Source organism: Leucoraja erinacea, chromosome 1, assembly GCF_028641065.1.
Source record: "Leucoraja erinacea ecotype New England chromosome 1, Leri_hhj_1, whole genome shotgun sequence".
Classification (NCBI taxonomy): domain Eukaryota; kingdom Metazoa; phylum Chordata; class Chondrichthyes; order Rajiformes; family Rajidae; genus Leucoraja; species Leucoraja erinaceus.
The window spans coordinates 37,225,300-37,249,508 of NC_073377.1; the positions used below are offsets into that span (position 1 = coordinate 37,225,300).

At 46.7% G+C, this 24,209-nt stretch overlaps 1 protein-coding gene across 1 annotated transcript in view; it reads left to right on the top strand.

Moving 5' to 3' along the window:
- LOC129695780 (long-chain-fatty-acid--CoA ligase ACSBG2-like) overlaps window positions 1–24,209 on the top strand; it is a 157,678-nt gene that overhangs the window by 66,337 nt on the left and 67,132 nt on the right. The window contains exons 7-8 of the mRNA XM_055633088.1: window positions 12,463–12,543; window positions 14,337–14,486. Coding sequence (XP_055489063.1) covers window positions 12,463–12,543; window positions 14,337–14,486 — 231 coding nt within the window. The remainder of the gene's footprint in view (window positions 1–12,462; window positions 12,544–14,336; window positions 14,487–24,209) is intronic.

Genomic DNA, 24,209 nt, shown 5'->3' on the forward strand with positions numbered 1-24,209 from the left:
GCAGGAAAAATGTACCCAATGTTGGGTGAGTCCAGAACCAGACTGTGGTGAGAAAAAACTTCCCTGTGGAATTCCCTACCACAGAGGGCAGTGGAGGCCAAGTCACTGGATGGATTTAAGAAAGAGTTAGATAGAGCTCTAGGGGCTGGTGGAATCAAGGGGAGAAGGCAGGCACGGGTTATTGATTAGGGACGATCAGCCATGATCACAATGAATGGTGGTGCTGGCTCGAAGGGCCGAATGGCCTCCTCCTGCACCCATTTTCTATGGTTCTTTGTTTATGATAGATAAGGATAAGGATAGTTGTGACAAATTAACTCTAGTGAAATGGTCAATATTGGTACAGTATATGTTGTCCTTCCTGAATTGCATTTGAATACCATCTTCTTCAACTATTAAATTCGACAGTGATGATGATCCCTTCGCACCAAGATCTGAGATGGGCCAAAAGATAAGGGCCGAGGGAAATTTGGATCTGTAGTTGGGGAATTTTGTAATTGGAATTTGTGACCAATGGGGTGCTGCAGAGATCAGTGGTGGAACTATTGCTGATTGTTATGTACGTTCATAATATTGGGGTGAATGTAAGAGGCACAATTGATAATTTGCAAAATACATGAAAATTAGTGTTCTTTGTGAGGCAGGTTACAGAACAAAACTGATGTGTTGGGCAGAGCAAAGGCAGATGGGATTTAATCCTGGGAAAAGGTGAAGTTGGTTTTGGGAGGACTAATATGGCTGGAATATATCAATGGTAGGACCATCAGAAGTGCTGAAAGGTTGAGAGACCATGTCTAGGGATGCCTGAAGTGAGCAGCGCAGATAAATAATGTGAAACAAAAAGCTAGAATAACTTAGCGGGTCAGGCAGCATCTCTGGATAAAAGGAATGGGTGACGTTTCGGCTCGGAACCCTTAATCAGACAGAGGAAGGGGAAACGATAAATAAGGTGGTTAAGAATGTTTATGGGGGCTGAGAATGTAAAAACTAAGATGGCTGAATGGTGAGGGTGCAGAAAAAGACTGCGATTTCATGTTGAGAAAATGGATAAGGTTGGTTTGCATTCCTTGGAAGTGCTGAGGGTGGGACTTGATGAAGGAATACACCATTTTTTGTAGGAGTAATAGATAGAATAGATAACGATAAACCGGATCCCTGAGCGGAGGTAACTATAGATTAAAGGGCCTGTCCCACTTGGGCGTCATTGGCGCGTCACGCAGGTGGCGCGCGAAGATTTTGTGAATCCCAAAATCCTGGGGCGTCGCGTGCAACTGTGTGTCACTGCCCACGTCACCACGCACCATGTGTGCGTAATGCATCAGACCACCAGGGTGCTGGGGAGATGGCTAGCCCTGCCGGCAGTCTGTTCGTATTTTCAACTTTTTGTTATTTTTAGCGTCTGTTTATAGTTTGTTTTTATGTTCTTTAGTTTGTTTAATGTGGGGGGCGGAGGGAGGGGATCAGGGGAAACTTTTTTTTCAAGTCCTTACCTTCCCGGAGATGTGATCATTTTTCAGATCGCATTCTCCGGGCTCTGCAGCCTACCATCGCTGGAGCTGGGAGCCGCCCTGGACTGTCGTGAGCCCCACCGCGGGGCGCGGACTTACCATCGGAGCGGATTCCTTGCCTGGGATCGCTCCCACCGTGGACTAACCAACAAGGGCTCGCAGTCTCGGGAGAGGCTAGTCGGGAGCTCCAACGCCGCAGAAGGTTCGTCCAGCCCCGATGCGAGGTTCGATCGCCCGGCGCGGGGGAGCTGACAATCCCCCGATGCAGGAGCTGAACATCTCGACGCGGAGGGCCCGAACGCCGCCAGCTACGGGAGTTAAGACCGTCCCGTCAACGGAGGGCTCAAGGCCCCTGACGAAGGAAGAACAAAGGAAGAGACTTGAACTTTATTTCGCCTTCCATCACAGTGAGGAATGTGTAGGAGTCACTGTGGTGGATGTTCATTGAATCTGTTGCTTTTAATTGTATGACTGACCTGGCCAGTGAAATTCCTCGTATGTTGCAAAACATACATGGCGAATAAAATCTGATTCTGATTCTGATTCTGTCGTGCATCGTAACGTGTGAATGATGTCGCGTAAATGATGGCGAGCAAATGATGTCGCGTTAATGACGCCCAAGTGGGACAGGCCCTTTAGAGGCTCTTTATTTGCAGAGAAATTTGTTATCATACCGAGAATGGTTGAAATCTGGAATTCACTGCCTCATAGGATTGCTGGAGGCAGGTTATTCCCACAATGTTTAAAACTTATTTAGATGAGTACTTGAAATGCCATGGTACTGAAGACTTCAACTAAGTGCCGGAAAGTAACATTAATGTAGATATAATAATTATGAACTGTAAATTACCCCTTGGTGTAGGTTAATACCAAAAGGAATCAAAGGGGAATTGATGGGCAGATGTGTGAGACAATTTGTTTCAGTGAGAAATACTGAGAAATCTCTAAAGGGCCTGTCCCACTATGGCGACCTTATTTGCGGGTTTAGGAGAGTTTGCGCTCGCCACAAGTTCGCAGCATGGTCGACACATGGTCATAGGTGGTCACTGGTAAGATTCCTTCATGGTCGAGAGGATTTCACGCATAGTGGTTACTACTCGCGGCCTCAGTTTGGTTGAGGAAAAATTTTCAACAAGCTGAAAATTTTTCTGCGAGCAAAAATGGGTCGGCATGGAGAAAATCGATAGTTTTGAACTCGTAGTGCAGTGGTAGTGGGGTTGTTGTAGGTAGTCGAGGTAGCCGTAGGTAATCGCCTTTGCTGACCGGGCATTTTAATTGGCTCAATGAGGGGAAAAAAAAATACGTAAGCACGAGTTTCAGAACCAAGGAAAACCGACCGGTAATGTTAAATGCCTGCTAAACTTCACAGCTGTGAATATCTGGCATTAAAAGTTGTCTGGCTTCTTAAAAGTGTTCCCCCCCCCCTTCTCCCCCCCCCCCCCTTCTCTCCCCCCCCCCCGTGTGTGTGTGTGTGTGTGTGTTCAGCGCAGACGGTCGATCCAGCTCGCGGTTTTTCAGGCGAGTGCCCCCGAGCATGAAGGTTGCAGACAGTTTGCTGAAAAGTCGTGTAAATGGGACAGGCCTTTAAGGAAGGCATTCTCCTCTGATAGTCATTATGGCTCTAATGGACCAAATACTCTATTGTGTGCCAGTGCAAGTCTGGGTTGTGTTCAGGTGGATGATGCTACAGAAACAATGGAAGATTGAAGGATTTAATCAAGCATGTACAGTAAAAGGCTCTAGATGGGTTGAGAAGGCAAGGCAGTTGGGTGGTCAGTTAGGTGAGAATAGTCAAAGGATCAGCTGCCATGCCTCTCAAAGGCTTATTAAAAGTTGTCAAAAGTTGTAAAATAAGCCTTAAAAACAGGAAGGCAGATTACTATCTAAATGGCGTCAAGTTGGGAAAAGGAAGTACAACGGGATCTCGGGTCCTTGTTCATCAGTCCATGAAAGTAAGCAGGTACAGCAGGCAGTGAAGAAAGCGAATGGCATGTCGGCCTTTATAACAAGAGGAATCGATAATAGGAGTAAAGAATTCCTTCTGCAGTTGTACAGAGCCCTAGTGAGACCACACCTGGAGTATTGTGTGTGATTTTTTATCCCCTAATTTGAGGAAGGACATTCTTGCTATTGAGGGAGTGCAGCTTAGGTTGACAAGGTTAATTCCTGAGATGGCGGGACTGTCATATGCTGAGAGAATGGAGCAGCTGGGCTTGTACACTCTGGAGTTTAGAAGAATGAGAGGGGATCTCATTGAAACATATAAGATTGTTAGCACACGGTATTGGGGGTTCAGTATTGATGTGGATAGAGAACTGGCTGGCAGACAGGAAGCAAAGAGTAGGAATAAACGGGTCTTTTTCACAATGGCAGGCAGTGACTAGTGGGGTACCGCAAGGCTCAGTGCTGGGACCCCAGCTGTTTACAATATATATTAATGATTTGGACGAGGGAATTGAATGCGGATGACATGAAGCTGGGGGGCAGTGTTAGCTATGAGGAGGATGCTAGGAGGCTGCAAGGTGACTTGGATAGGCTGGGTGAGTGGGCAAATGCATGGAAGATGCAGTATAATGTGGATAATGTGAGGTTATCAACTTTGGTGGCAAAAATAGGAAAGTGACTATTATCTGAATGGCGGCCGATTAGGAAAAGGGGAGATGCAACGAGACCTGGGTGTCATGGTACACCAGTCATTAAAAGTAGGCATGCAGGTGCAGCAGGCAGTGAAGAAAGCGAATGGTATGTTAGCATTCATAGCAAAGGATTTGACTATAGGAGCAGGGAGGTTCTACTGCAGTTGTACAGGGTCTTGGTGAGACCACACCTGGAGTATTGGGTACAGTTTTGGTCTCGTAATCTGAGGAAAGATATTCTTGCCATAGAGGGAGTACAGAGAAGGTTCACCAGACTGATTCGTGGGATGTCAGGACTTTCATATGAAGAAAGACTGGATAGACTCGGTTTGTACTCGCTAGAATTTAGAAGATTGAGGGGGAATCTTATAGAAACTTACAAAATTCTTAAGGTGTTGGACTGGCTAGATGCAGGAAGATTGTTCCCGATGTTGGGGAAGTCCAGAACAAGGGGTCACAGTTTAAGGATAAGGGGGAAATCTTTCAGAACCGAGATGAGGAAAACATTTTTCACACAGAGAGTGGTGAATCTCTGGAATTCTCTGCCACAGAAGGTAGTTGAGGCCAGTTCATTGGCTATATTTAATGTGGTCCTTGTGGCTAAAGGGATCAGGGGGTATGGAGAGAAGGCAGGTACAGGATACTGAGTTGGATGATCAGCCATGATCATATTGAATGGCGGTGCAGGCTCGAAGGGCCGAATGGCCTACTCCTGCACCTATTTTCTATGTTTCTATGTTAAGGGCTTGGACTGCTAGAGGCAGGAAACATGTTCCCGATGTTGAGGGAGTCCAGAACCAGGGGCCACTGTTTAAGAATAAGGAGTAAGCCATTTAGAACGGAGGCTAGGAAACACTTTTTCTCGCAGAGAGTGGTGAGTCTGTGGAATTCTCTGCCTCAGAGGGCGGTGGAGGCAGGTTCTCTAGATGCTTTCAAGAGACAGCTAGATAGGGCTCTTAAAAATAGCGGAGTCAGGGGATATGGGGAGAAGGCAGGAAGATTGTGGATGATCAGCCATGATCACATTGAATGGCGGTGCTGGCTCGAAGGGCCAAATGGCCTACTCCTGCACCTATTGTCTAATGTCTATTGTCTAAAGGGAAGGCATGAAGGCAATGAGCGAAAAACTCAATAATGTTTCCAGAAGACTTCCCAGCTAGCATCAGTAAAATTTGTAAAGTTTGATATTTTTTGGTGCAGTTGCCATCTTCCAACCTATTACAATCTAGTCTCCGTCATCTGCAAGTAGCCTGTCAAGCACTCAACTGCTCACGCCTGTATGTCAATGCAAATCCTGACCACTTATTTTATTGTTGAAGTTTTCCGCCTGTGCCTAGTAGTCTTTGTCATTATGCCTTTTGTGAGCATGCCTTTGTCATCATGCCTAAACGTTATTCCTTTAGCATGTATCCATGCACTGTAAATGGATTGATTGTAATCATATATTGTCTTTCTGCTGACTGGTTCGGATGCAACAAAAAGCTTTTCACTGGACCTCAGTACATGTGTGAATTAACTAAAACTGAACTGAACTTTTGTATTTCTCTCCAGGTGGATCAACCTTTTCAGCATTGAGTCATAGTCAAACAGTGTGGAAACAGGCCCTTTGGCCCAACTTGCCCACACCGACAAACAATATCCTAGCTATACTAGTTCCACTATCCCACGCTTGGTCCAGATCCCTCCAAACCTGCCCTATCCATGTACCATTCTTAACTTTTTCTTAAATGATGGGATAGTCCCAGCCTCAACTACAGTATCTCCTCTGGCAGCTTGCTCCATATACCTACCACCCTTTGTGTGAAAAGGTTACTCCTCGGATTCCTATTAAATCTTTTCCCCTTCACTTTGAACCTATGTCCTATGGTCCTCGATTCCCCTACTCTGGGCAAGAGATTCTGTGAATCTCCCCGATATATTCCTCTCATGATTTTATACACCTCTATAAGATCACCTTTCATCCTCCTGTGTTCCGAGGAATAGACAATAGGTGCAGGAGTAGGCCATTCAGGCCTTCGAGCCAGCACCGCCATTCAATGTGATTTTCCACAATCTGTACCCCCCCCCCTTCCCGTTCCTGCCTTCTCGCCATATCCCTTCCGCCATCTTTAAGAGCCCTATCTAGCTATCCTATTGTCTATTGTCTTTTGACTCTCTTGACTGTATCCAGAGAACCGGCCTCCGCCGCTCACTGAGGCAGAAAATTCCAGACTCACAAATCTCTGTGAAAAAGTGTTTTCTCATCTCCGTTCTAAATGGCTTACCCCTTATTCTTAAACTGTGGTTCCTGGTTCTGGACTCCCCGAACTTCGGGAACAAGTTTCCTGCCTAGCGTGTCCAAACCCTTAATAATATTATGTTTCAATAAGATTGCCTCTCATCATTTTGAATTCCAGAGTGTACAAGCCCAGCTGCTCCATTCTCTCAGCCTATGACAGCCTGGGAATTAACCTTGTAAACCTACGCTGCACTATGACAATTCAATTGACTCTCTCTCTCTCTCTCTACTCCCTTAATAGCAAGAATGTCCTTCCTCAAATTTAGAGATCAAAACTGCACACAATACTCTAGGTGTGGTCTAACTAGGGCCCTGTACAACTGCAGAAGGACCTCTTTGCTCCTATACTCAACTTTTCTTGTTATGGCCAACACTTTCTTCACTGCCTGCTGTACCTGCATACCTACTTTCATTGACTGATGAACACGAACCTCCAGATCCCGTTGTACTTCACTTTTCCCAATTTGACACCATTTAGATAATAATCTGCCTTCCTGTTTTTGCTACCAAAGTGGATAACTTCACATTTATCCACATTAAACTGCATCTGCCATGCATCTGCCCACTCACCCAACCTGCCCAAGTCCCCCTGCATTCTCACAGCATCTCATAGAATAGAGCCTAATCAACCTCTCCCTATAGTTCACACCCTCTAGTCCTGGCAACATCCTTGTAAATCTTTTCTGAACCCTTTCAAGCTTGACAATATCTTCCCTTTAACATGGAGCCCAGAACTGAATACAATATTCTAAATGTGGTCTCACCAATGCCTTATACAACTGCAACATGACCTCCTAACTTGTATACTCAATACTCTGACTGCTGAAGACCAATGTGCCAAAAGCCTTTTTGACCACCTTATCTACCTGCGACTCGACCTTAAAGGAACCATGCACCTGCACTGCTAGATCCCTCTGCTCTACACCACTACCCAGAGGACTACCATTTACAGTAGGTCCTACCCTTCTTAGTCATCCCAAAATGCAATGCCTCACACTTCTCTGTATTAAATTCCATCAACCATTCCTCAGCCCACCTGGCCAATCGATCCAGATCTTGCTGCAATCTTTCATAACCATCTTCACTATTTGCAAAACCATTCACTTTTGTATCATCAGCAAACTTGCTAATCTTGCACTGTATGTTCTCATCCAAATCATTGATGTGGATGACAAACAGTAACGGGCACAGCACCGAACCCTGAGGTACACCACTAGTCACAGGCCTCCAGTCTGAGAAGCAACCTTCCACCATCACCCTCTGCTCCCTTCCATGGAGCCAATTTGCTATCCATTCAGCTATTTCTACTTGGATCCTATGCGATCTAACCTTTCAGAGCAGCCTACCATGCGGAACCTTGTATCAAGCATGTTCTTGTCTCTGAAACATTTCCTACTATCTGAAGAAGGGTCCGAAACGTTGCCTATTTCCTTCGCTCCATAGATGCTGCCGCACCCGCTGAGTTCCTCCGGCACTTTTGTCTACCTCCTACTATCATCCAATTCTTTCTTCCTTCCTTGGACCCATCCCTCCCCTTGATGCCCTCTGATGCCCTGGTTCCAACCTGTTCATCTTTACAATGGACTCAATCTCTCTAAATCTTCTTCCTGTCTTAGGATGGTCTGAGAGCTATTCGCTTCTTCCCTATACAGGAGTCCAACCAGCTCTCTTCCACCAACATTCTTACACCTGTGTGAATTCAGTTTTGCTCTAAACAACTTCTTCAACTCCAGGTCTATAGTGTGGCTATAGGTAGGTGCGTGGACCCAATCTGTTGCATAACTCTTTATCGGATATGTGAAATGGTCCTTGTATCAGTCACTTTCAGGTCCCCTCCATCAGATTTCTATAACTCTGACTAGACAAAGTGGGACCCAGGGGGCTGGTCCCCCAACGCAATATTCCATCTCCCCACCAATTCCAATATTGCTGGCCAGTTGGGGGGGGGGGGGGGGGGGGGGGGGGGGGAGGGGCTTTCTGGAGCGCTAACATGGGTTTTGTGGACCGAAGGGACTGGTTTCCAGAGGGCTAGTATGGAAATTGTGGGCTGAATGGATTATTGGGCTGGCAGCTCAGAAACTGCCAGAAATTCTGCTGATAACAGGTGACAGACTCTGAGAGAGAAGGGGGAGAGGGTAATCAATTTTAGAAGTTTTCATCTTTTTTTACAGATCACAGCAATGAAGGAGGAAAGTATCCTTGGGTGGATCTCTGGAGTGCTAGTATGGGTGTTGTGGGCTGAAGGGACTGGTTTCCAGAGGGCTAGTATGGACATTGTGGACTGAATGGATTCTTGGACTTGCAGTTCAGTGAGTCATGGCTGGTGGGCTGGCAGTTCACTATGTCATGGATGGTGGGCTGGCCCTTCAGTCACTTACAGCTGGTGTGGTAGCAGTTCACTCAGTTACCCCTCCTCCCTTCACCCCCCAACTCTGCTCCTTGCCATTCCCCTCCCCCCACGCATTCAGTCCATCTCCCTCAACCCCCCCCCCCCCCCCCCCCCATACACTCTTAGTGGCTCTCCGACAGCGCAGCCATTCCTGTCTATTAGGTACCCATTGTGATGAAGAACACGCAGACATGGCAAGTGGAAAAAGGATTTATTAAAGTTTAAAATGTGAATGAATCTTAAAACATTGCAAGTCCAACATCACAGCACTCCAAGCAGAGTGCAATCAGCAAGTCCAACCTCACAGCAAGCAGAGTGCAATCAGCAAGTCCAACCTCACAGCACTCCAAGCACAGTGCAGGTAGCAAGTCCAACCACACAGCACTCTAAGCAGGGTGCGGGCAGTGGCACAGTCAAAAGGCACACTTTTCAATTAGAGTGGCACAGTCAAAAGGCACATTTTTCAATTAACGGCACAGTCAAAAAGCACACCTTTCAATTAGCGGCACAGTCAAAGGCACACTTTTCAATTAGCGGCACAGTCAAAAGGCACATAAAAACATATATATCCTCCAAACACAGTTCCAAATGAACCACATATAAGCACATAAAACCACACTCACAGTTTAGTAAACATGTGTTCAGTTCAGTTTATTCACAGCTCAGACTGAGAGTCGTGATCTCTCCCTCCCCCATCTTGCAGCGACTACGGTACGTATACGGTATTATAGTCCCTCCCGCTCATACCGGAAGGGGCGTGGCTTCATAATTGATTGACAGGAGAGAGAATGACAGTGATTGACAGGAGCGAGAATCGCAACATTTTATTTTTCATCGATGGGAAAAATCCTCTGGCCCTGACAGCTGGAGGGGGACTCTGAGTAAGATGGCCAAAAATCACAGCCGTAAGTGGTAGCGATTTTTCTAAAATCAATATACAGCGCAAACAGGTCAAGATTTGACTTTTAATCACTTGCGTTTGCATTTTCAAAGTGACCACACTTGCCTTTGCATTTTCAAAGCAAGCCACCTTTTGCATTTTCAAAGCAAGCCGCCTTTTGCATTTTCAAAGGAAGCCGCCTTTTGCATTTTCAAAATAAGCCGCCATTTGCATTTTCAAAGCAAACCGCCATTTGCATTTTCAAACCAAACCACCATTTGCATTTTCAAACCAAACCACGTTTTGCATTTTCAAACCAAACCTTTTGAATTTTCAAACCAAACCACCACCTTTTGCATTTTCATACTACATTTTCAAACCACATTAAGGGCACTGACAGGTCAGTAAAACCACTCACAGTTTAGTAGACATGTGTCAGTATTATTCACAGCTCAGACAGAGAGCTGTGACCTCTCGCTCCCCCATCTTGCAGAGAACTGAGGCACCTCCACACTTCCGGGTTTAATAGTCCCCCCCCCCCCCCCCACCCCCCCACCAGAAGGGGCATGGCCTTCATGGCATGATTGGCAGGAGAGAGAATCTCAACATTTTTTAAACATTAATAAGTCTTGTCCTGCGCAGCGGAGGGGGACTCTGAGTAGGTTGGCCAAAAATTACAGCTGTAAGTGGCAGCATATTTTCTAAAATCAATATGCAGTGCAACAGGAAGTGGTCAAGATCAGAGTTTTAATTATATAGATGACCATAATGGTGTTGCTTCCTGCACATGTACAGAATTCATTTTTTACTACCTTTGCTGCTAATTTCCATTTTACATGTTTTCATCCGTGTCTTGAAAACTGTATCTTCATCCTGGGGATGCAGTAGCGACCAATACCTATTGTAAGCCCTCAGAATTCCACAGCTACTCCGATAACACTTCCTCTATCTAGCTTTCTGTAAGGATGACATTCCATTCTCCGAGTTCCATTCTTGAATATCCCAACATTTAAGAAACAGTTAGACGGGTACATAGATAGGACAGGTTTGGAGGGATATGGACCAAATGCTGGCAGGGTGGATTAGTGTAGCTGGGACATGTTGGCCAGTGTGGGCAAGTTGGACAGAAGGGCCTGTTTCCACACTGTATCACTCTATGACTTCAGTGTTTATGTTATAACTGGTCTCACGATGAGACTTTACATAGCAGTGCCTTTTTAAATATCAAATTGCATTCAAAAATGGTTACAAGGGAGAAGACAGGAAAATGGGGTTGAGAGGGAAAAAAGATCAAATGGTGGAGCAGACTCGATGTGCTGAATGGCCTAATTCTATTCCTATGTCGTATGGTCTCATTTCTCAGTATTCTGAAAAGTTGTCCCAGCAACTCCTAATTCAGTCCTCCATCTCCACCACCCACTAATTTCCCATGCAACTACTGGAGGGGCCACACTTGCCTTCTTACTTCTTTCCTTCCCACCATTCCTTCCCACCATTCATAGATCAAAACATTCCTACCCAGATGAAGCAACAACTTAGTGGCACTACCAATTTAGTGTACTCTGGATGTGGTTTACCCTATATGGGAGAAACCAAACACAGATTGGGTTATGGGTTTGGCTTGCAGTCATCTATCACTTTAGTTCTGCTTCATTTCCTCTCTGATCTATCTTTGGCCAACTGCCCCATGATGCCCAATGCAAGCTCATGGAAGAGCATTGCATCTTTTCTCTAGGCATGTTTCATGACCAAGGGTGTGGGAAGGAACTGCAGATGCTGGTTTAAACTGAAGATAGACACAAAACTCTGGAGTAACTCAACTGGAGGGGCAGCATCTCTGGAGAGAAGGAATGGGTGACATTTTGGGTCGAGTCCGAAGAAGGGGCTTGACCCAAAATGTCACCCATTCCTTCTCTCCAGAGATGCTGCCTGTCCCGATGAGTTACTCCAGCATTTTGTGTCAATGACCAAGAGACTTGGTATTCAAGTGATTAGCTTTTTCTGCTCCCTCAACAGGTATAGTTGAATATTTTGGATTCAGTTCATTCCTTTGTTGCCTTTCTCTTCTGTCTTGAAGAGAAATTGTAACCATGCCAACCTTTGTCTGCAATCTATCGTAGACGTCCTTCCTTTCTTCCTATCTCACTACCTTTGCGCTACGTAAAACATGCTGCTTTTCTCACCTTTTTAGTACGGATCATGGTTCAATAACCGGAAACGTCCACTCTGTTTCTTTCTGCTGAGCTGCTGAATGTTTCTGCCGTTTTCTCTTTTTGTTTCAGATTTCCAGTACCTGAGACCTTTGCTCCAATTTTGTTTCTCTTCTCTTGTGTATTTATTTGTTCTGTGAATAGAAATTATTTCCCCTGAACCTTCAAATTACTGTGGGGTTGGGATAGGAAATTTAAACCTTGCCTTCTGAGACATTGCTTGCCTTGTAAATCTGACTGAATTTTAGATTCCATTGAACTATCATTTATTTGCCCTTCTCCCCTTCCCAATTGGAATAAGTAGTTCTGCAAGTCACCTACTGCCTGCCACCTTCCCCCATTTTCAATCAGGAACAAGCCATCCATCCATCCATCTGTTTTTCCAACTTCTCTCCCTTTTATGCTCAAGTATTATATGCATGAAGACTTTGGTATTGTTTATAGGAAATTTATGATACAATGGATGTCCATGTTAATTATTGTCAGCTTGATAAATTGGCTTGCTCCATACATTGTTAAATTCTAAATGAATATGTGAAATTATTTTGTTTCATTGTTTAGATTAGAAAAAGGTTGTCTCACCTGAAAGCAATTGTTCAGTATAAAGATGCATTGGAAACAGAGCATTCAGGCATTTTTACGGTAAGAGTGCTTGCATTATTGATTCTTAAAGCTATTACTTTGCCATGTTAACGTTTGAGCTGTTAATTCAATTGATTACTGTGCATTTATCATAATTTGTGTTTGACTTTTAAATAATCTGCTAAACTAAGTGGGACCTGTTGTGTCCCAGTCACCATGGGCTGTATGTGGTGGGGGGGGGGAGAGGAAGTGTGTATGTGGGCTGGAGGGGTTTGCGAGGGGGGGAGGAGGAGGGATGTGGGAGAGGGTGGTTTGGGGAGGAGTGTGTGTGGGCAGGGGTGTGTGAAGGGGAGGTGTGTGTATGGGGGCAGGGGGTTGATAAAAAATACATGTATTGATGCTCCTGAACACATCATCAGCGATGTAATCTGGGGGTCATTGGGTGTTTCGGGTCTTTCAACATGACACCCTCACCCAGGCAACCCAGCAGCGGTTGATCAGACCACGACTTGTGTTCAGATGGCATTCACTCCTCCCCATGGACCTTCTCTCCTGATCCAGAGCCATCTCGAGGCCTTCTCCGCTGCCTCTGTGGTGTTCTTGATGGCTCTTCTCCTCGTCATTCCGTTGATGCCCAGGGCTACTCAAGGCTTTGTAGAGCGATTGCCCTGCAAAACCTTTGCAGCCAACCTCGATGGGCATACACCTTACCTTCCAGCCCTGCTTACAGCAGTCTATGACCAGCTCTTCGTACTTGGTCATCTTCCTATCATGGGCCTTCTCCAGACGGTCCTCCCACGGCACTGTCAGTTGTTTTTGGTCGCCTCGGAGACCAGAAGGATGTCTGGCCTAAGGGTGGTTGTGGCAGTGTGCTGTGGGAACTTCAGCTATTTCACCAGGTCTACAGAAAGCTTGGAGAAAAGATGGGGGAAGAGCCTTGGGGAGTGTGCGGTATTACAGGGGAGGGGGGGGGGTGGCAGGAGCCAGTGACGGGGACCAGAGGGGAAGGGGTTGGGGGTGCGATGGGGACTCACAGCGGGCGCTGGTCGCTTCAGTGGTCGTTATCCTTCGCATGGCTTGTGGACTCAGCCCCGCCTCTGGGGATTTATTCTCCTCGCCCCGCCCCATATAACCATATAACAATTACAGCACGGAAACAGGCCATCTCGGCCCTACAAGTCCATGCCGAACAATTTTTTTTTTTTTTTTTTTTTTTTTTCCCCTTAGTCCCACCTGCCTGCACTCATACCATAACCCTCCATTCCCTTCTCATCCAAATGCCTATCCAATTTATTTTTAAATGATACCAATGAACCTGCCTCCACCACTTCCACTGGGAGCTCATTCCACACCGCCACCACTCTCTGCGTAAAGAAGTTCCCCCTCATATTACCCCTAAACTTCTGTCCCTTAATTCTGAAGTCATGTCCTCTTGTTTGAATCTTCCCTATTCTCAAAGGGAAAAGCTTGTCCACATCAACTCTGTCTAACCCTGTCCCGCCTGATGATTAACAGCAAAGATTAATAGCGGGTGCCGGAAGGGGCGTTATCTTCATGGTGACTGACAGGCGAGAAAATACATCTGCTGATCTCACGATTTTTTTAAACCTTCATGACTTTGGTAATCTTCCATGGATTGGAACAAAATTTGGTGCGCTTGGAGCAGAGGAGAATGGTGAGTATGGTGGCGAGTAATCCTAGCGATATAGGGTAGCGTTTTTGCGCAAATTTAAATACAACGCAGACCGGAAGTGGCCAAGATGAGATTTTTAGTAATAGTATGTAAATCCGTTAAATGTCATGCGAACATCTTGGAGAAAATGCATAATAATTTTCTTTTAATCTTTACTAAGTGGAACCAATTCCTGAAACTTGGGCATTCTATCAGTGATGCAGAGCTGGCTGAACTTATTAATGGTCAGAAGTCTAATCATTGTTGTACATTAATCTACACATCTGGAACTACAGGAACCCCAAAAGGAGCAATGCTTAGCCACGACAATGTGAGTTTTCATCAACCTTAATTTGCACTTTAATAGTTGAGAGAATTTCAAACTGCAGTTGTAGAGTTGAGCCAACCATACAGTTGTGGTGCCAAAACCATATTTAGGGCAGAGTAAGTATGGATTTGATTTATAGATGGGCCTTTGTGCTAATATGATTACTGTTTCATTAGCCAAGGAGGGCAGGGGAATTCTTTGCACACTTGATGACATGAGACCCCATAGAGTAAAAAACAAATTGTTAGAGAAACTTGGCGGGTCTGTGCAGGGAAATGAAAAGATGACTTTGAATTTCGGGACTTTCTTCAGTCTGGTTGGAGAGAAGGGGAAGTAGATGGTAGAGAGAGGTGAGGGGAAGTGGTGGAGCAAGACCCCAAGTTATGATTCAACGCTGACTTGCTTAGTCTCTTCCTTTTGATTACACATCACTCTGCTGTCATTCAGGGATGGTGATGGAAGAAGCTAAGGAGTTGGATGGAAACTATGACTCTGTGCAAGACTGATTTGTTGGATAGCTCTCCCATTGTGAACATATCAGCATACAGTGCCCTCCATAATGTTTGGGACAAAGGCCCATCATTTATTTATTTGCTTCTGCACGCCACAATTTGAGATTTGTAATAGGAAAAAATCTCATGTGTTTCAAGTGCACATTGTCAGATTTTAATAAAGGCCATTTTTATACATTTTGGTTTCACTATGTTTATATAAGCTGTGTTTATTTTTATTTTTTTTTTTTTTAATTAGAAGTAATTGTACAGAGATAAAACATTCGGCATCTAAAATTATACAATTATTGTACAGCTTCATTTTTAACCTTATAACCTAAACTACGAAAATGAAAAAAGGTGTGGCCTCCCCACCACACACCTACGGACTTTTTATAGGGGGACTGTCGAGAGCACACTGACATACGGCATCACTTCCTGGTTCGGGAGCTGCAAGGCGTACGAACGGCACCAACTGGACAGGATAGTGAAGACCGCAAGCAGGATTATTGGTGCTCCACTCCCCTTCCTCCTGGACATATACAAGAAGAGATGTATCAACAGAGCCATCTCCATCATCAAAGACCCTTACCACCCATCGCATGACATTTTCTCCATCCTCCCATCTGGGAAGAGGTACAGGAGCATTAGCTGCAAAACCAGCAGGATGCTCCTCAGCTTCTTCCCACAGGCTATAAGACTGTTAAATGGACTTTGCCCCCTGCCAAGTATCGCACACAAACCCCCACACTGCAGCAGAGCCACTGTTGTGCCGCTGCCGGTTGGAACGGCTGTTGAATGTTTAGTAGAGTGTTAAATTTGTTCATGACATGTATTTTTAATTTTAATTCCTATCTATTTTTTAATGCAAACTGAATGGACACTGGTTGAGCAACGTTTTTTTGTTTCCTCTGGGTATGCGAATACTCAGGAAATGACAATAAAGATTTACAATTACAATTACAATTACAATTACAAGAAAAGAAAAAGAAAACAAGAAAGGAAAAAAGTAGAAAGTGAAAGGATAGATCGAAAAAGAACAAAAGAAAGACCCCTAAACTACCAAAGTAGTGTGGCAGAAAGATATAGAAATAAGAAAAAAGAAAGAGAAAGGTAGAGATATACCTTGCCCCTCGTCCCCCCCACCCACCTCACCCAACCCAGCATCGGATTTAAATTTAAATTTGTGTTGCACCATGCTACTGTTGTAAGAATTCAGTGAAGGGTTTCCATGTCTTGAGAAATTGATCTGTTTTTTCCGCCAAGACAAGCCTAATATTTTCCAAATGTAGTGTCTTGGACATGTTGGTGATCCACATCTTCAGTGTAGGGACTGTGGTCTGTTTCCAAAATGTAAATATTAATGTTTTCACCGTTATTAGGCCATAGTTAAGGAAACGTCTTTGAAATATCGTTAGCTCAGAACAGGCCTGTGATATACCTAGTGTGATCAATTTTATGTTGGGATCCAATTTAGTTTTAAGTATTTTGGAAAATACAGGTGCACAACCTTTTATCCGACAGCCTTGGGACCAGACACTTTTCGTAATTCGGAATTTGTCGGCCTTCGGAATGGAAATTTTTTAGCGTAGATTTTAATGGCTGGCTCAGTGGTAGAGTGCTCGGCTCATATCCGCAAGGTCACGAGTTTGCGCCTTGATCCCGGCAGTTCCTCGGTCGCGAGTTTGAGTCTTCAATGTAGTTTTTTCTTGCAGAATAAATGTCTGTATGAAATGCAGTGTGTTGAATGAATTCCTGAATTTGTAAATGTGACCGCAGCATTGAATCACCTCTCGCACTCATGTCACCCTAGCAGGGCTACGCGCCCTAAGGCGACATTTTCACACTCTTATATCCGTGTGCAGCAGAGGCGACGTGCGTTTGGCGCCAAACGTGAGCTTTGGTGTGCAGACGACATCCTGGAAAAAATGTCCGGTTTCTTCCAGGTAGGCGATATACCCTCCCGGGCAATATACCCTCCACTTCTCTTTTATGAAGGGGATTTAGTTCCCCTTTCTTCCAGGACCGACCGGAGGTTCCGCTGTCACCTCTGCGGGCCGCCCTCGGTGAACGTCCTGTCTCCCTGTCCCTGGGATAGCAGGGGGCGATCAAACAGCACAATACCCCCCTCCCCCTCCAACTCCAGAGGAATCCGCTCCCCGATGGGCCGCTACGGCGACAAGTGGCAGTTCGCCCACAGCCCGAGCTGCGCCACCCCAAGAACAAGATCTACCTTGCACACCATCAGCTTCTGCCCCATACGGGGAGCGTGTTCCTCGGGAGTTGGAGCGGGGCTGGGCTGGAGTTGCTGATCTGGGACCTCTGTGCTTGCAGTGGGCCTGGGGGTCGGTGTCCCGATGAGGGGGCACAGCTCGGGCTGTGGGCGAACTGCCACTTGTCGCCGTAGCGGCCCATCGGGGAGCGGCTTCTGGTGGTCCTGATGTCTCCCGCTAGTTTGCAGTTTTCCTCTGGAGTTGGAACGGGGCTGGGCTGCTGCTGGCTGTGGGTCTCTGGGATCTCCGTGCTTGCAGTGGGCATGGGGGTCGGTGTCCCATTGGTCCTGACGTCTCCGGTGATTGGAATTGTATGCTGGCATCGCCGACGTGAAAACAGTGCAAAGCCCCCACACCGGTGCAATGTGCGGGGAGCTGGAGAGGGGAGGGAAGCAGAGGGGTGTAGGTGGGGTGAAACTGAAGGGAGCGACAATCTGCTGCTCCCTGCCCGCTGAGTTAAAAAGTTCCCACGCAAGACTCCCGATACACTGTGTATTGTGAGTCTACCGTGGGAACTTTTTAACTCAGCGGGCAGACAGCAGCATATTGTTAATTATTAACCCTCCCGCGCAATATACCCTCACCTTCTCTTTTATGAATGGGGATTTAGTTCCCCTTTCTTCGAGGACCGACCGGAGGTTCCGCTGTCACTTCTGCGGGCCGCCCTCGGTGAACGTTTTCAAGGACCTTTCTTCAAGGACTGAAAAAATGTCCGCTATTCGGAGGTTTTCATTATTTGGATCTTCGGATAAAAGGTTGTGCACCTGTATATCAAAAATTCCCCTCCAGAAGTTTTGTAATTTCGTATAGGAAACAAAAGAATGGGTTATGGTTGCTTCTTGGAGGAGACATTTATCACAGATAGGCGAGACATTTGGGAAGATCTTGTTCAATTTAGACTTTGAATAATAGTCTATGCAGTATTTTAAATTGTATTAGTGAGTGCCTGACATTAAGAGAACAGTAGTGTATAATAAGAAGACTTTCCTCCCAACTATTCTTTGAAATTGTTAAACCCAATCCGTCTTCCCAAGCTCGCCTAATTATTTCCGACGATGGGATATGTAGATTTAAAAAGGTATTATAGAAATACGATATTAACTTATTTAAATCCGCCTTTCTATTCATGCATTCATCTAGTATATCTGGACCCATGGAATGACAATCTTGCGTGTGTATTTTCACATAGTCTCGTATTTGAAGGTATCTGAAGTAATGACTACCTTTCAGATGATATTTCAACTGTAATTCTTGAAACGAGAGGAAGTTCCCCATCTCGTAAAGGTCTCCCAGCTTTTTAATTCGTCAGCTTTCCCATTGTACAAACACCTTGTGTAAAGCAGACGGTTTATAAGCTGTGTTTATACATAGTCCCCCATTTCAGGGTACCATAATGTTTGGGACACATAACTTCACAGGCGTTTGTAATTGCTCAGGTGTGTTTAATTGCCTCCTTAATGCAAGTACAAGAGCTCTCAGCACCTAGTCTTTCCTCCAGTCTTTCCATCACCTTTGGAAACTTTTATTGCTGTTTATCAACATGAGGACCAAGGTTGTGCCAATGAAAGTCAAAGGAACCATTATGAGACTGAGAAACAAAAATAACACTGTTAGAGACAGTGTCGTGGTTTACATGACTCAAATTAAAGATATAATTGACTATTTCTTATTGGACACAAAATTAATCCCGTATACGAATAAACCATCATATCATAATAGTATTATTTCTGATCATTCACCATTGACTTTTATACTTAAAATTGAGGGAATGCCGGGTATAAAACCTTTTTGGACGCACACATATTAAATAACCCCGCAGGACTATGAGTATATAAAAGAACAAACAACATTTTTTTTTTAAATAAATGACACGCCGGGTATTTCTGCACCGCTATTATGGGAAACCTTCAAGGCATATATTCGCGGCATCATAATCTCTTACCAATGTTTTCAAAATAAGGAAAATAAAAGAGAACTTCAGCGGATAGAACAGGAAATAAAATTACTAGAACTGGACAATGCAACTGACCCAACCACAGATAAACATAATAAGATAACTTTATTGAAATATAAAATCAATAGAATACTATCGGCAAGAGTAATAAGATTATTCCAAATTACAAAACAAGCACACTTCGAATTTGGGGATAAGCCACATAAATTACTTGCGAGGCAACTGAAGCAACAAGTAAAGGAAAAAACTATCACTAAAATTAAATCGGATAAGGGTGAGTTTCTAACACTGCCAAAGGATATTAATAAGAGGTTTACCCCAGGACCAGATGGTTTTAGTAATGAATTTTATAAAAGATTTCAGGAGTCAATTGTACCAAGATTATTCAATTTATACACGCAGGCTTATACCGAAAATAAACTACCAGAAACCCTAGCAGAAGCAACAATAACGCTTATACCAAAAAAAGATAAAGATTTAGATGAACCGGGTTCTTATAGAGCTATTTCACTTCTAAATACGGATCAGAAAATTTTAGCAAAGATTCTAGCTAGAAGACTAAATAATTATATTAACAATTTAATAAATACGGGTCAAACGAGATTTATACCCAAAAGACAATCATTTAATAATTTGAGAAGGCTTTTCAATATAATGTACTCTCACAATGAGGACAATGAAGATATTTCAGTTGTTACGCTGGATGCAGAGAAGGCATTTGATCAGGTAGAATGGCAGTATTTATACAAGGTACTCCAAAAATTTAATACGGGAGAGCATTTTATTAGATGGGTTAAACTACTTTACGATAGGCCTACGGCAAGAATATTAACTAACAATATGCTATCGCCAAAATTTTACATCAAGGGGTAATAGGCAAGGTTGTGCCCTTATGATAGAAAATTGCTATTTGCCCTTATGATAGAACCGCTGGCCGAAAGGATTAGAAATCACCCGAATATTCACGGATATAACACTAAGGACTCAAAGAATAAAATTTCATTATACGCTGATGATATCCTTTTATATATTACTAATACACAAACAAGTATACCCACCTTATTAACACTAATTGAGGAATTCGGCTCTTTTTCAGGATATAGAATAAATTGGAATAAAAGCGAAATTATGTCTTTAAAACCACAGGATCCGAGACACTTACTAAAATTCACCTTCAAAATTGCAACAGAAAAATTCAAGTATCTGGGTATTCAAATTACGAGAAGACACAAATCATTATTTAGTGCCAATTTTATGCCACTACAGGTGCACAACCTTTTATCCGAAAGCCTTGGGACCAGACACTTTTCGTAATTCAGAATTTTTCGGCTTTCGGAATGGAAGATTTTTAGCGTAGTGGTAGAGTGCTCGGCTCATATCCGCAAGGTCGCGAGTTTGCGCCTCGATCCCGGGAGTTACTCGATCGCGAGGTTGAGTCTTCAATGTAGTTTTTTTCTTGCAGAATAGGAGAGAATAGGGAGGGTTAGGCTGGGATCATTCTCTGCGAGATGATCTTAGTGCAGGAGACAAGTGTAGGAGAGGTGTACTGACTGTGTGGGCAGAACTTTGGAAGTGATTGCCCACCATTCTCAAAAGCCGCTGTGACTCCCTGTCCCTTCAACTCCAGAGGAATCCGCTCCCCGATGGGCCGCTACGGCGACAAGTGGCAGTTCGCCCACAGCCCGAGCTGTGCCCCCTCATCCGCAACCCGGGTTCCTCTGGAGTTGGAGCGGGGCTGGGCTAGAGTTGTTGCTGGCTGTGAGTCTCTGGGATCTCCGTGCTTGCAGTGGGCCTGGGGGTCGGTGTCCCGATGAGGGGGCGCAGCTCGGGCTGTGGGCGAACTGCCACTTGTCGCTGTAGCGGCCCATCGGGGAGCGGCTTCTGGTGGTCCTGACGTCTCTCAGCTCCTGTCCAGGGGGATGGCCGGAGACGTCAGGACCAACAAGAACCCGCTCCCCGATGCGTCGCTACAGCGACAAGTGGCAGTTCGCCCACAGCCCGAGCTGCGCCCCCTCATCCGCAACCTGGGTTCCTCTGGAGTTGGAGCGGGGCTGGGCTAGAGTTGCTGCTGGCTGTGAGTCTCTGGGATCTCCGTGCTTGCAGTCGGTGTCCCGTTGGTCCTGACGTCTCTGGTCACCCCCCTGGAATGGAGCTGAGACTGGGAACTGTACCACCCTTGCCCCCTCCCTCTGCAACTGCAAACAACCCCACAGTTCCCAGTCTCAGCTCCTGTACAGGGGGGTGGCCGGAGACGTCACAGCCCGAGCTGCGCCCCCTCATCTGCAACCCCAAGACCAAGACGTACCTTGCACACCATCAGCTTCTGTCCCTACGGGGAGCGTGTTCCTCTGTAGTTGGAGCGGGGCTGGGCTGCTGCTGGCTGTGGGTCTCTGGGATCTCCGTGCTTGCAGTGGGCCTAGGGGCCGGTGTCCCGTTGGTCCTGACGTCTCCGGTGACTGGCACTGGCTCCGACGTGAGACAGTGCAAAGCCCCCGCGCCGGTGCAATGGGCGGGGAGCTGGAGAGGGGAGGGAAGGGGTCACACACCTGGCCGGGAAGCAGAGGGGTGTAGGTGGGGTGAAACTGAAGGGAGCGACAATCTGCTGCTACCTGCCCGCTGGATGGAGGCCTTGGGAATCGTCCGCCCTTCGAGCAGCCCTTGGGCGTCCCCACTCCACATGGCCCCTAAGTCAAGCGGGGGCTGGCGTCCTTGTGGGGATTACCGACGGCTGAACGCTGCAACAACAGCGGATCGATACCCCGTACCCCACATCCAGGACTTCACGGCCCATTTGGCTGGGGCCACAATTTTTTCAAAAGTGGATCTGGTACGGGGTTATAATCAGATCCCGGTTCACCCGGATGACGTACCCAAGACGGAGATCATCACGCCATTCGGGCTTTACGAGTTTACTCGGATGCTGTTCGGCCTCAAAAACGCTGCACAGGCCTTTCAGCGCCTCATGGACGGGGTTTGTCGTGACCTCGAATTCGTGTTCGTGTACCTGGACGACATCCTGGTGGCCAGCCGCTCGCAGCAGGAACACTGCGCTCACCTTCGACAGCTCTGTCAGTTCAGATTCAGATTCAATTTTAATTGTCATTGTCAGTGTACAGTACCGAGACAACGAAATGCATCAGCGGCTCAACGAGCATGGTTTGTATTGTATTGTATTGTATTGTATTCAAATTTATTGTCATTGTCTCAATTTGAGACAACGAAATGAATTTCCCTTACAGGCAGTATCATAAAAAAAATCACAAAGAAATAATAAAAATAAATAATCAATAAATAATAAAACATATTAAAAATAAAATTGAAATTGAATTAAAATTAAAAAAAAGCACAAACACGGAAAGTCCAAGACACAACATAACATAAATGGCACCAAGGTGAGGAAGGCACCATAGTCCAGCCAGCCTCCCCTCCGTGTTCATCCGTGGTCGGGGCCTTCCGAGCACCCGCAGTCGCCGCCCCGGGTGGCCCGATGTTCAGGCCCTCACGCCGGGCTGGTGGAACGCCGACGCCGATCCCCGACGGTGAACATCCTCCTCCTCAGCGGCCCGGACCTCCTGATCAGCCGCCTCCCGCTGCCGGAGTCTGCAGCTCCTGAGTCCACAGGCCGAGCCGGGCAGAGTCACAGGACCCCGCGCTGTCCATCAGCGCCGCCCGCGTTGGGAGCTCCGCAAACCGCAGCTCTTGGCCATCAACCTGGACAAGTGCCGTTTTGGGGTCAACAAAATTGACTTTCTCTGCCACCGCGTGACTGCGCAAGGCACGGTTCCCCTGCCTGACAGGGTTGACGCCATCCGTCGGTTTCCCCGCCCACGCACGGTGCGTGGCCTGCAGGAATTTGTCGGCATGGTGGCATTCTACCATCGTTTCGTGCCATCCGCGGCCCACATCATGCGGCCCCTGTATCAACTTCTGGCGGGTGGGCAGCAGAAGAGCGTTGAGTGGACCCACGAGGCGGAGGCAGCTTTTGACGGCGCGAAGGAGGCCCTTGCTCGGGCCGTACTGCTGGTGCACCCGCGGGAAGATGCCCCGACTGCTCTCACTGTGGACGCCTCGGAGTCGGCGGTTGGTGCTGTGCTGGAGCAGCTGACGGGCGGAGTTTGGCGGCCTCTGGCCTTCTTCAGTCGGCACCTCAACCGCGCGCAGACCAAGTACAGTGCGTTCGATCGTGAGCTCCTGGCTCTGTACCTGGCTGTGCGCCATTTTCGTTACTTCCTGGAGGGCCGCCCGTTCACCGCCTACACCGACCATAAGCCGCTCACTTTCGCCCTGCAGAAGGTTTCCAACCCCTGGTCCGCACGTCAGCAGCGGCAATTGGCTTACATCTCCGAATACACCACAGCCATCCGCTACGTCGAGGGGAAAGAGAACCGGGTGGCCGACGCATTGTCCCGCCCTGCTATAAACACCGTGTTCGAGGTGGCGCCCGGAATGGACTATTCTGCTCTGGCGGCGGCACAGCTCACGGACGATGAGGTGCCCGCCTACCGGACTGCCATCTCCGGCCTCCGCCTTGAGGATGTCCCTCTCGGTCCTGGGGGAGTGACAATCCTGTGCGATGTGTCGTCCGGTCAGCCGCGCCCCATCGTCCCTGCCACCTGGTGCCGGAGAGTGTTCGAGGTAATCCACGGACTGGCTCACCCATCAATCCGGGCGACAACGGCACTGGTGGCAGCTCGTTTCATGTGGCACGGTCTGCGCAAGCAGGTTGTCCATTGGGCTCGCACCTGCATCCCGTGCAAGACGGCAAAAATCCAGCGCCATGTCCGCGCACCTCTCCAGGAGTTTGGTCTACCTCACCTGCGGTTCGACCATCTCCACGTGGACATTGTGGGGCCCCTTCCACCGTCCCGGGGCATCACCCACCTTCTGATCATGGTGGACCGCTTCACGCGGTGGCCGGAGGCCATTCCGTTGGCTGACACCTCAACGGCTACGTGTGCTCGTGCGTTGTCCGCGCACTGGATTGCTCGCTTCGGGGTGCCGGCGCACA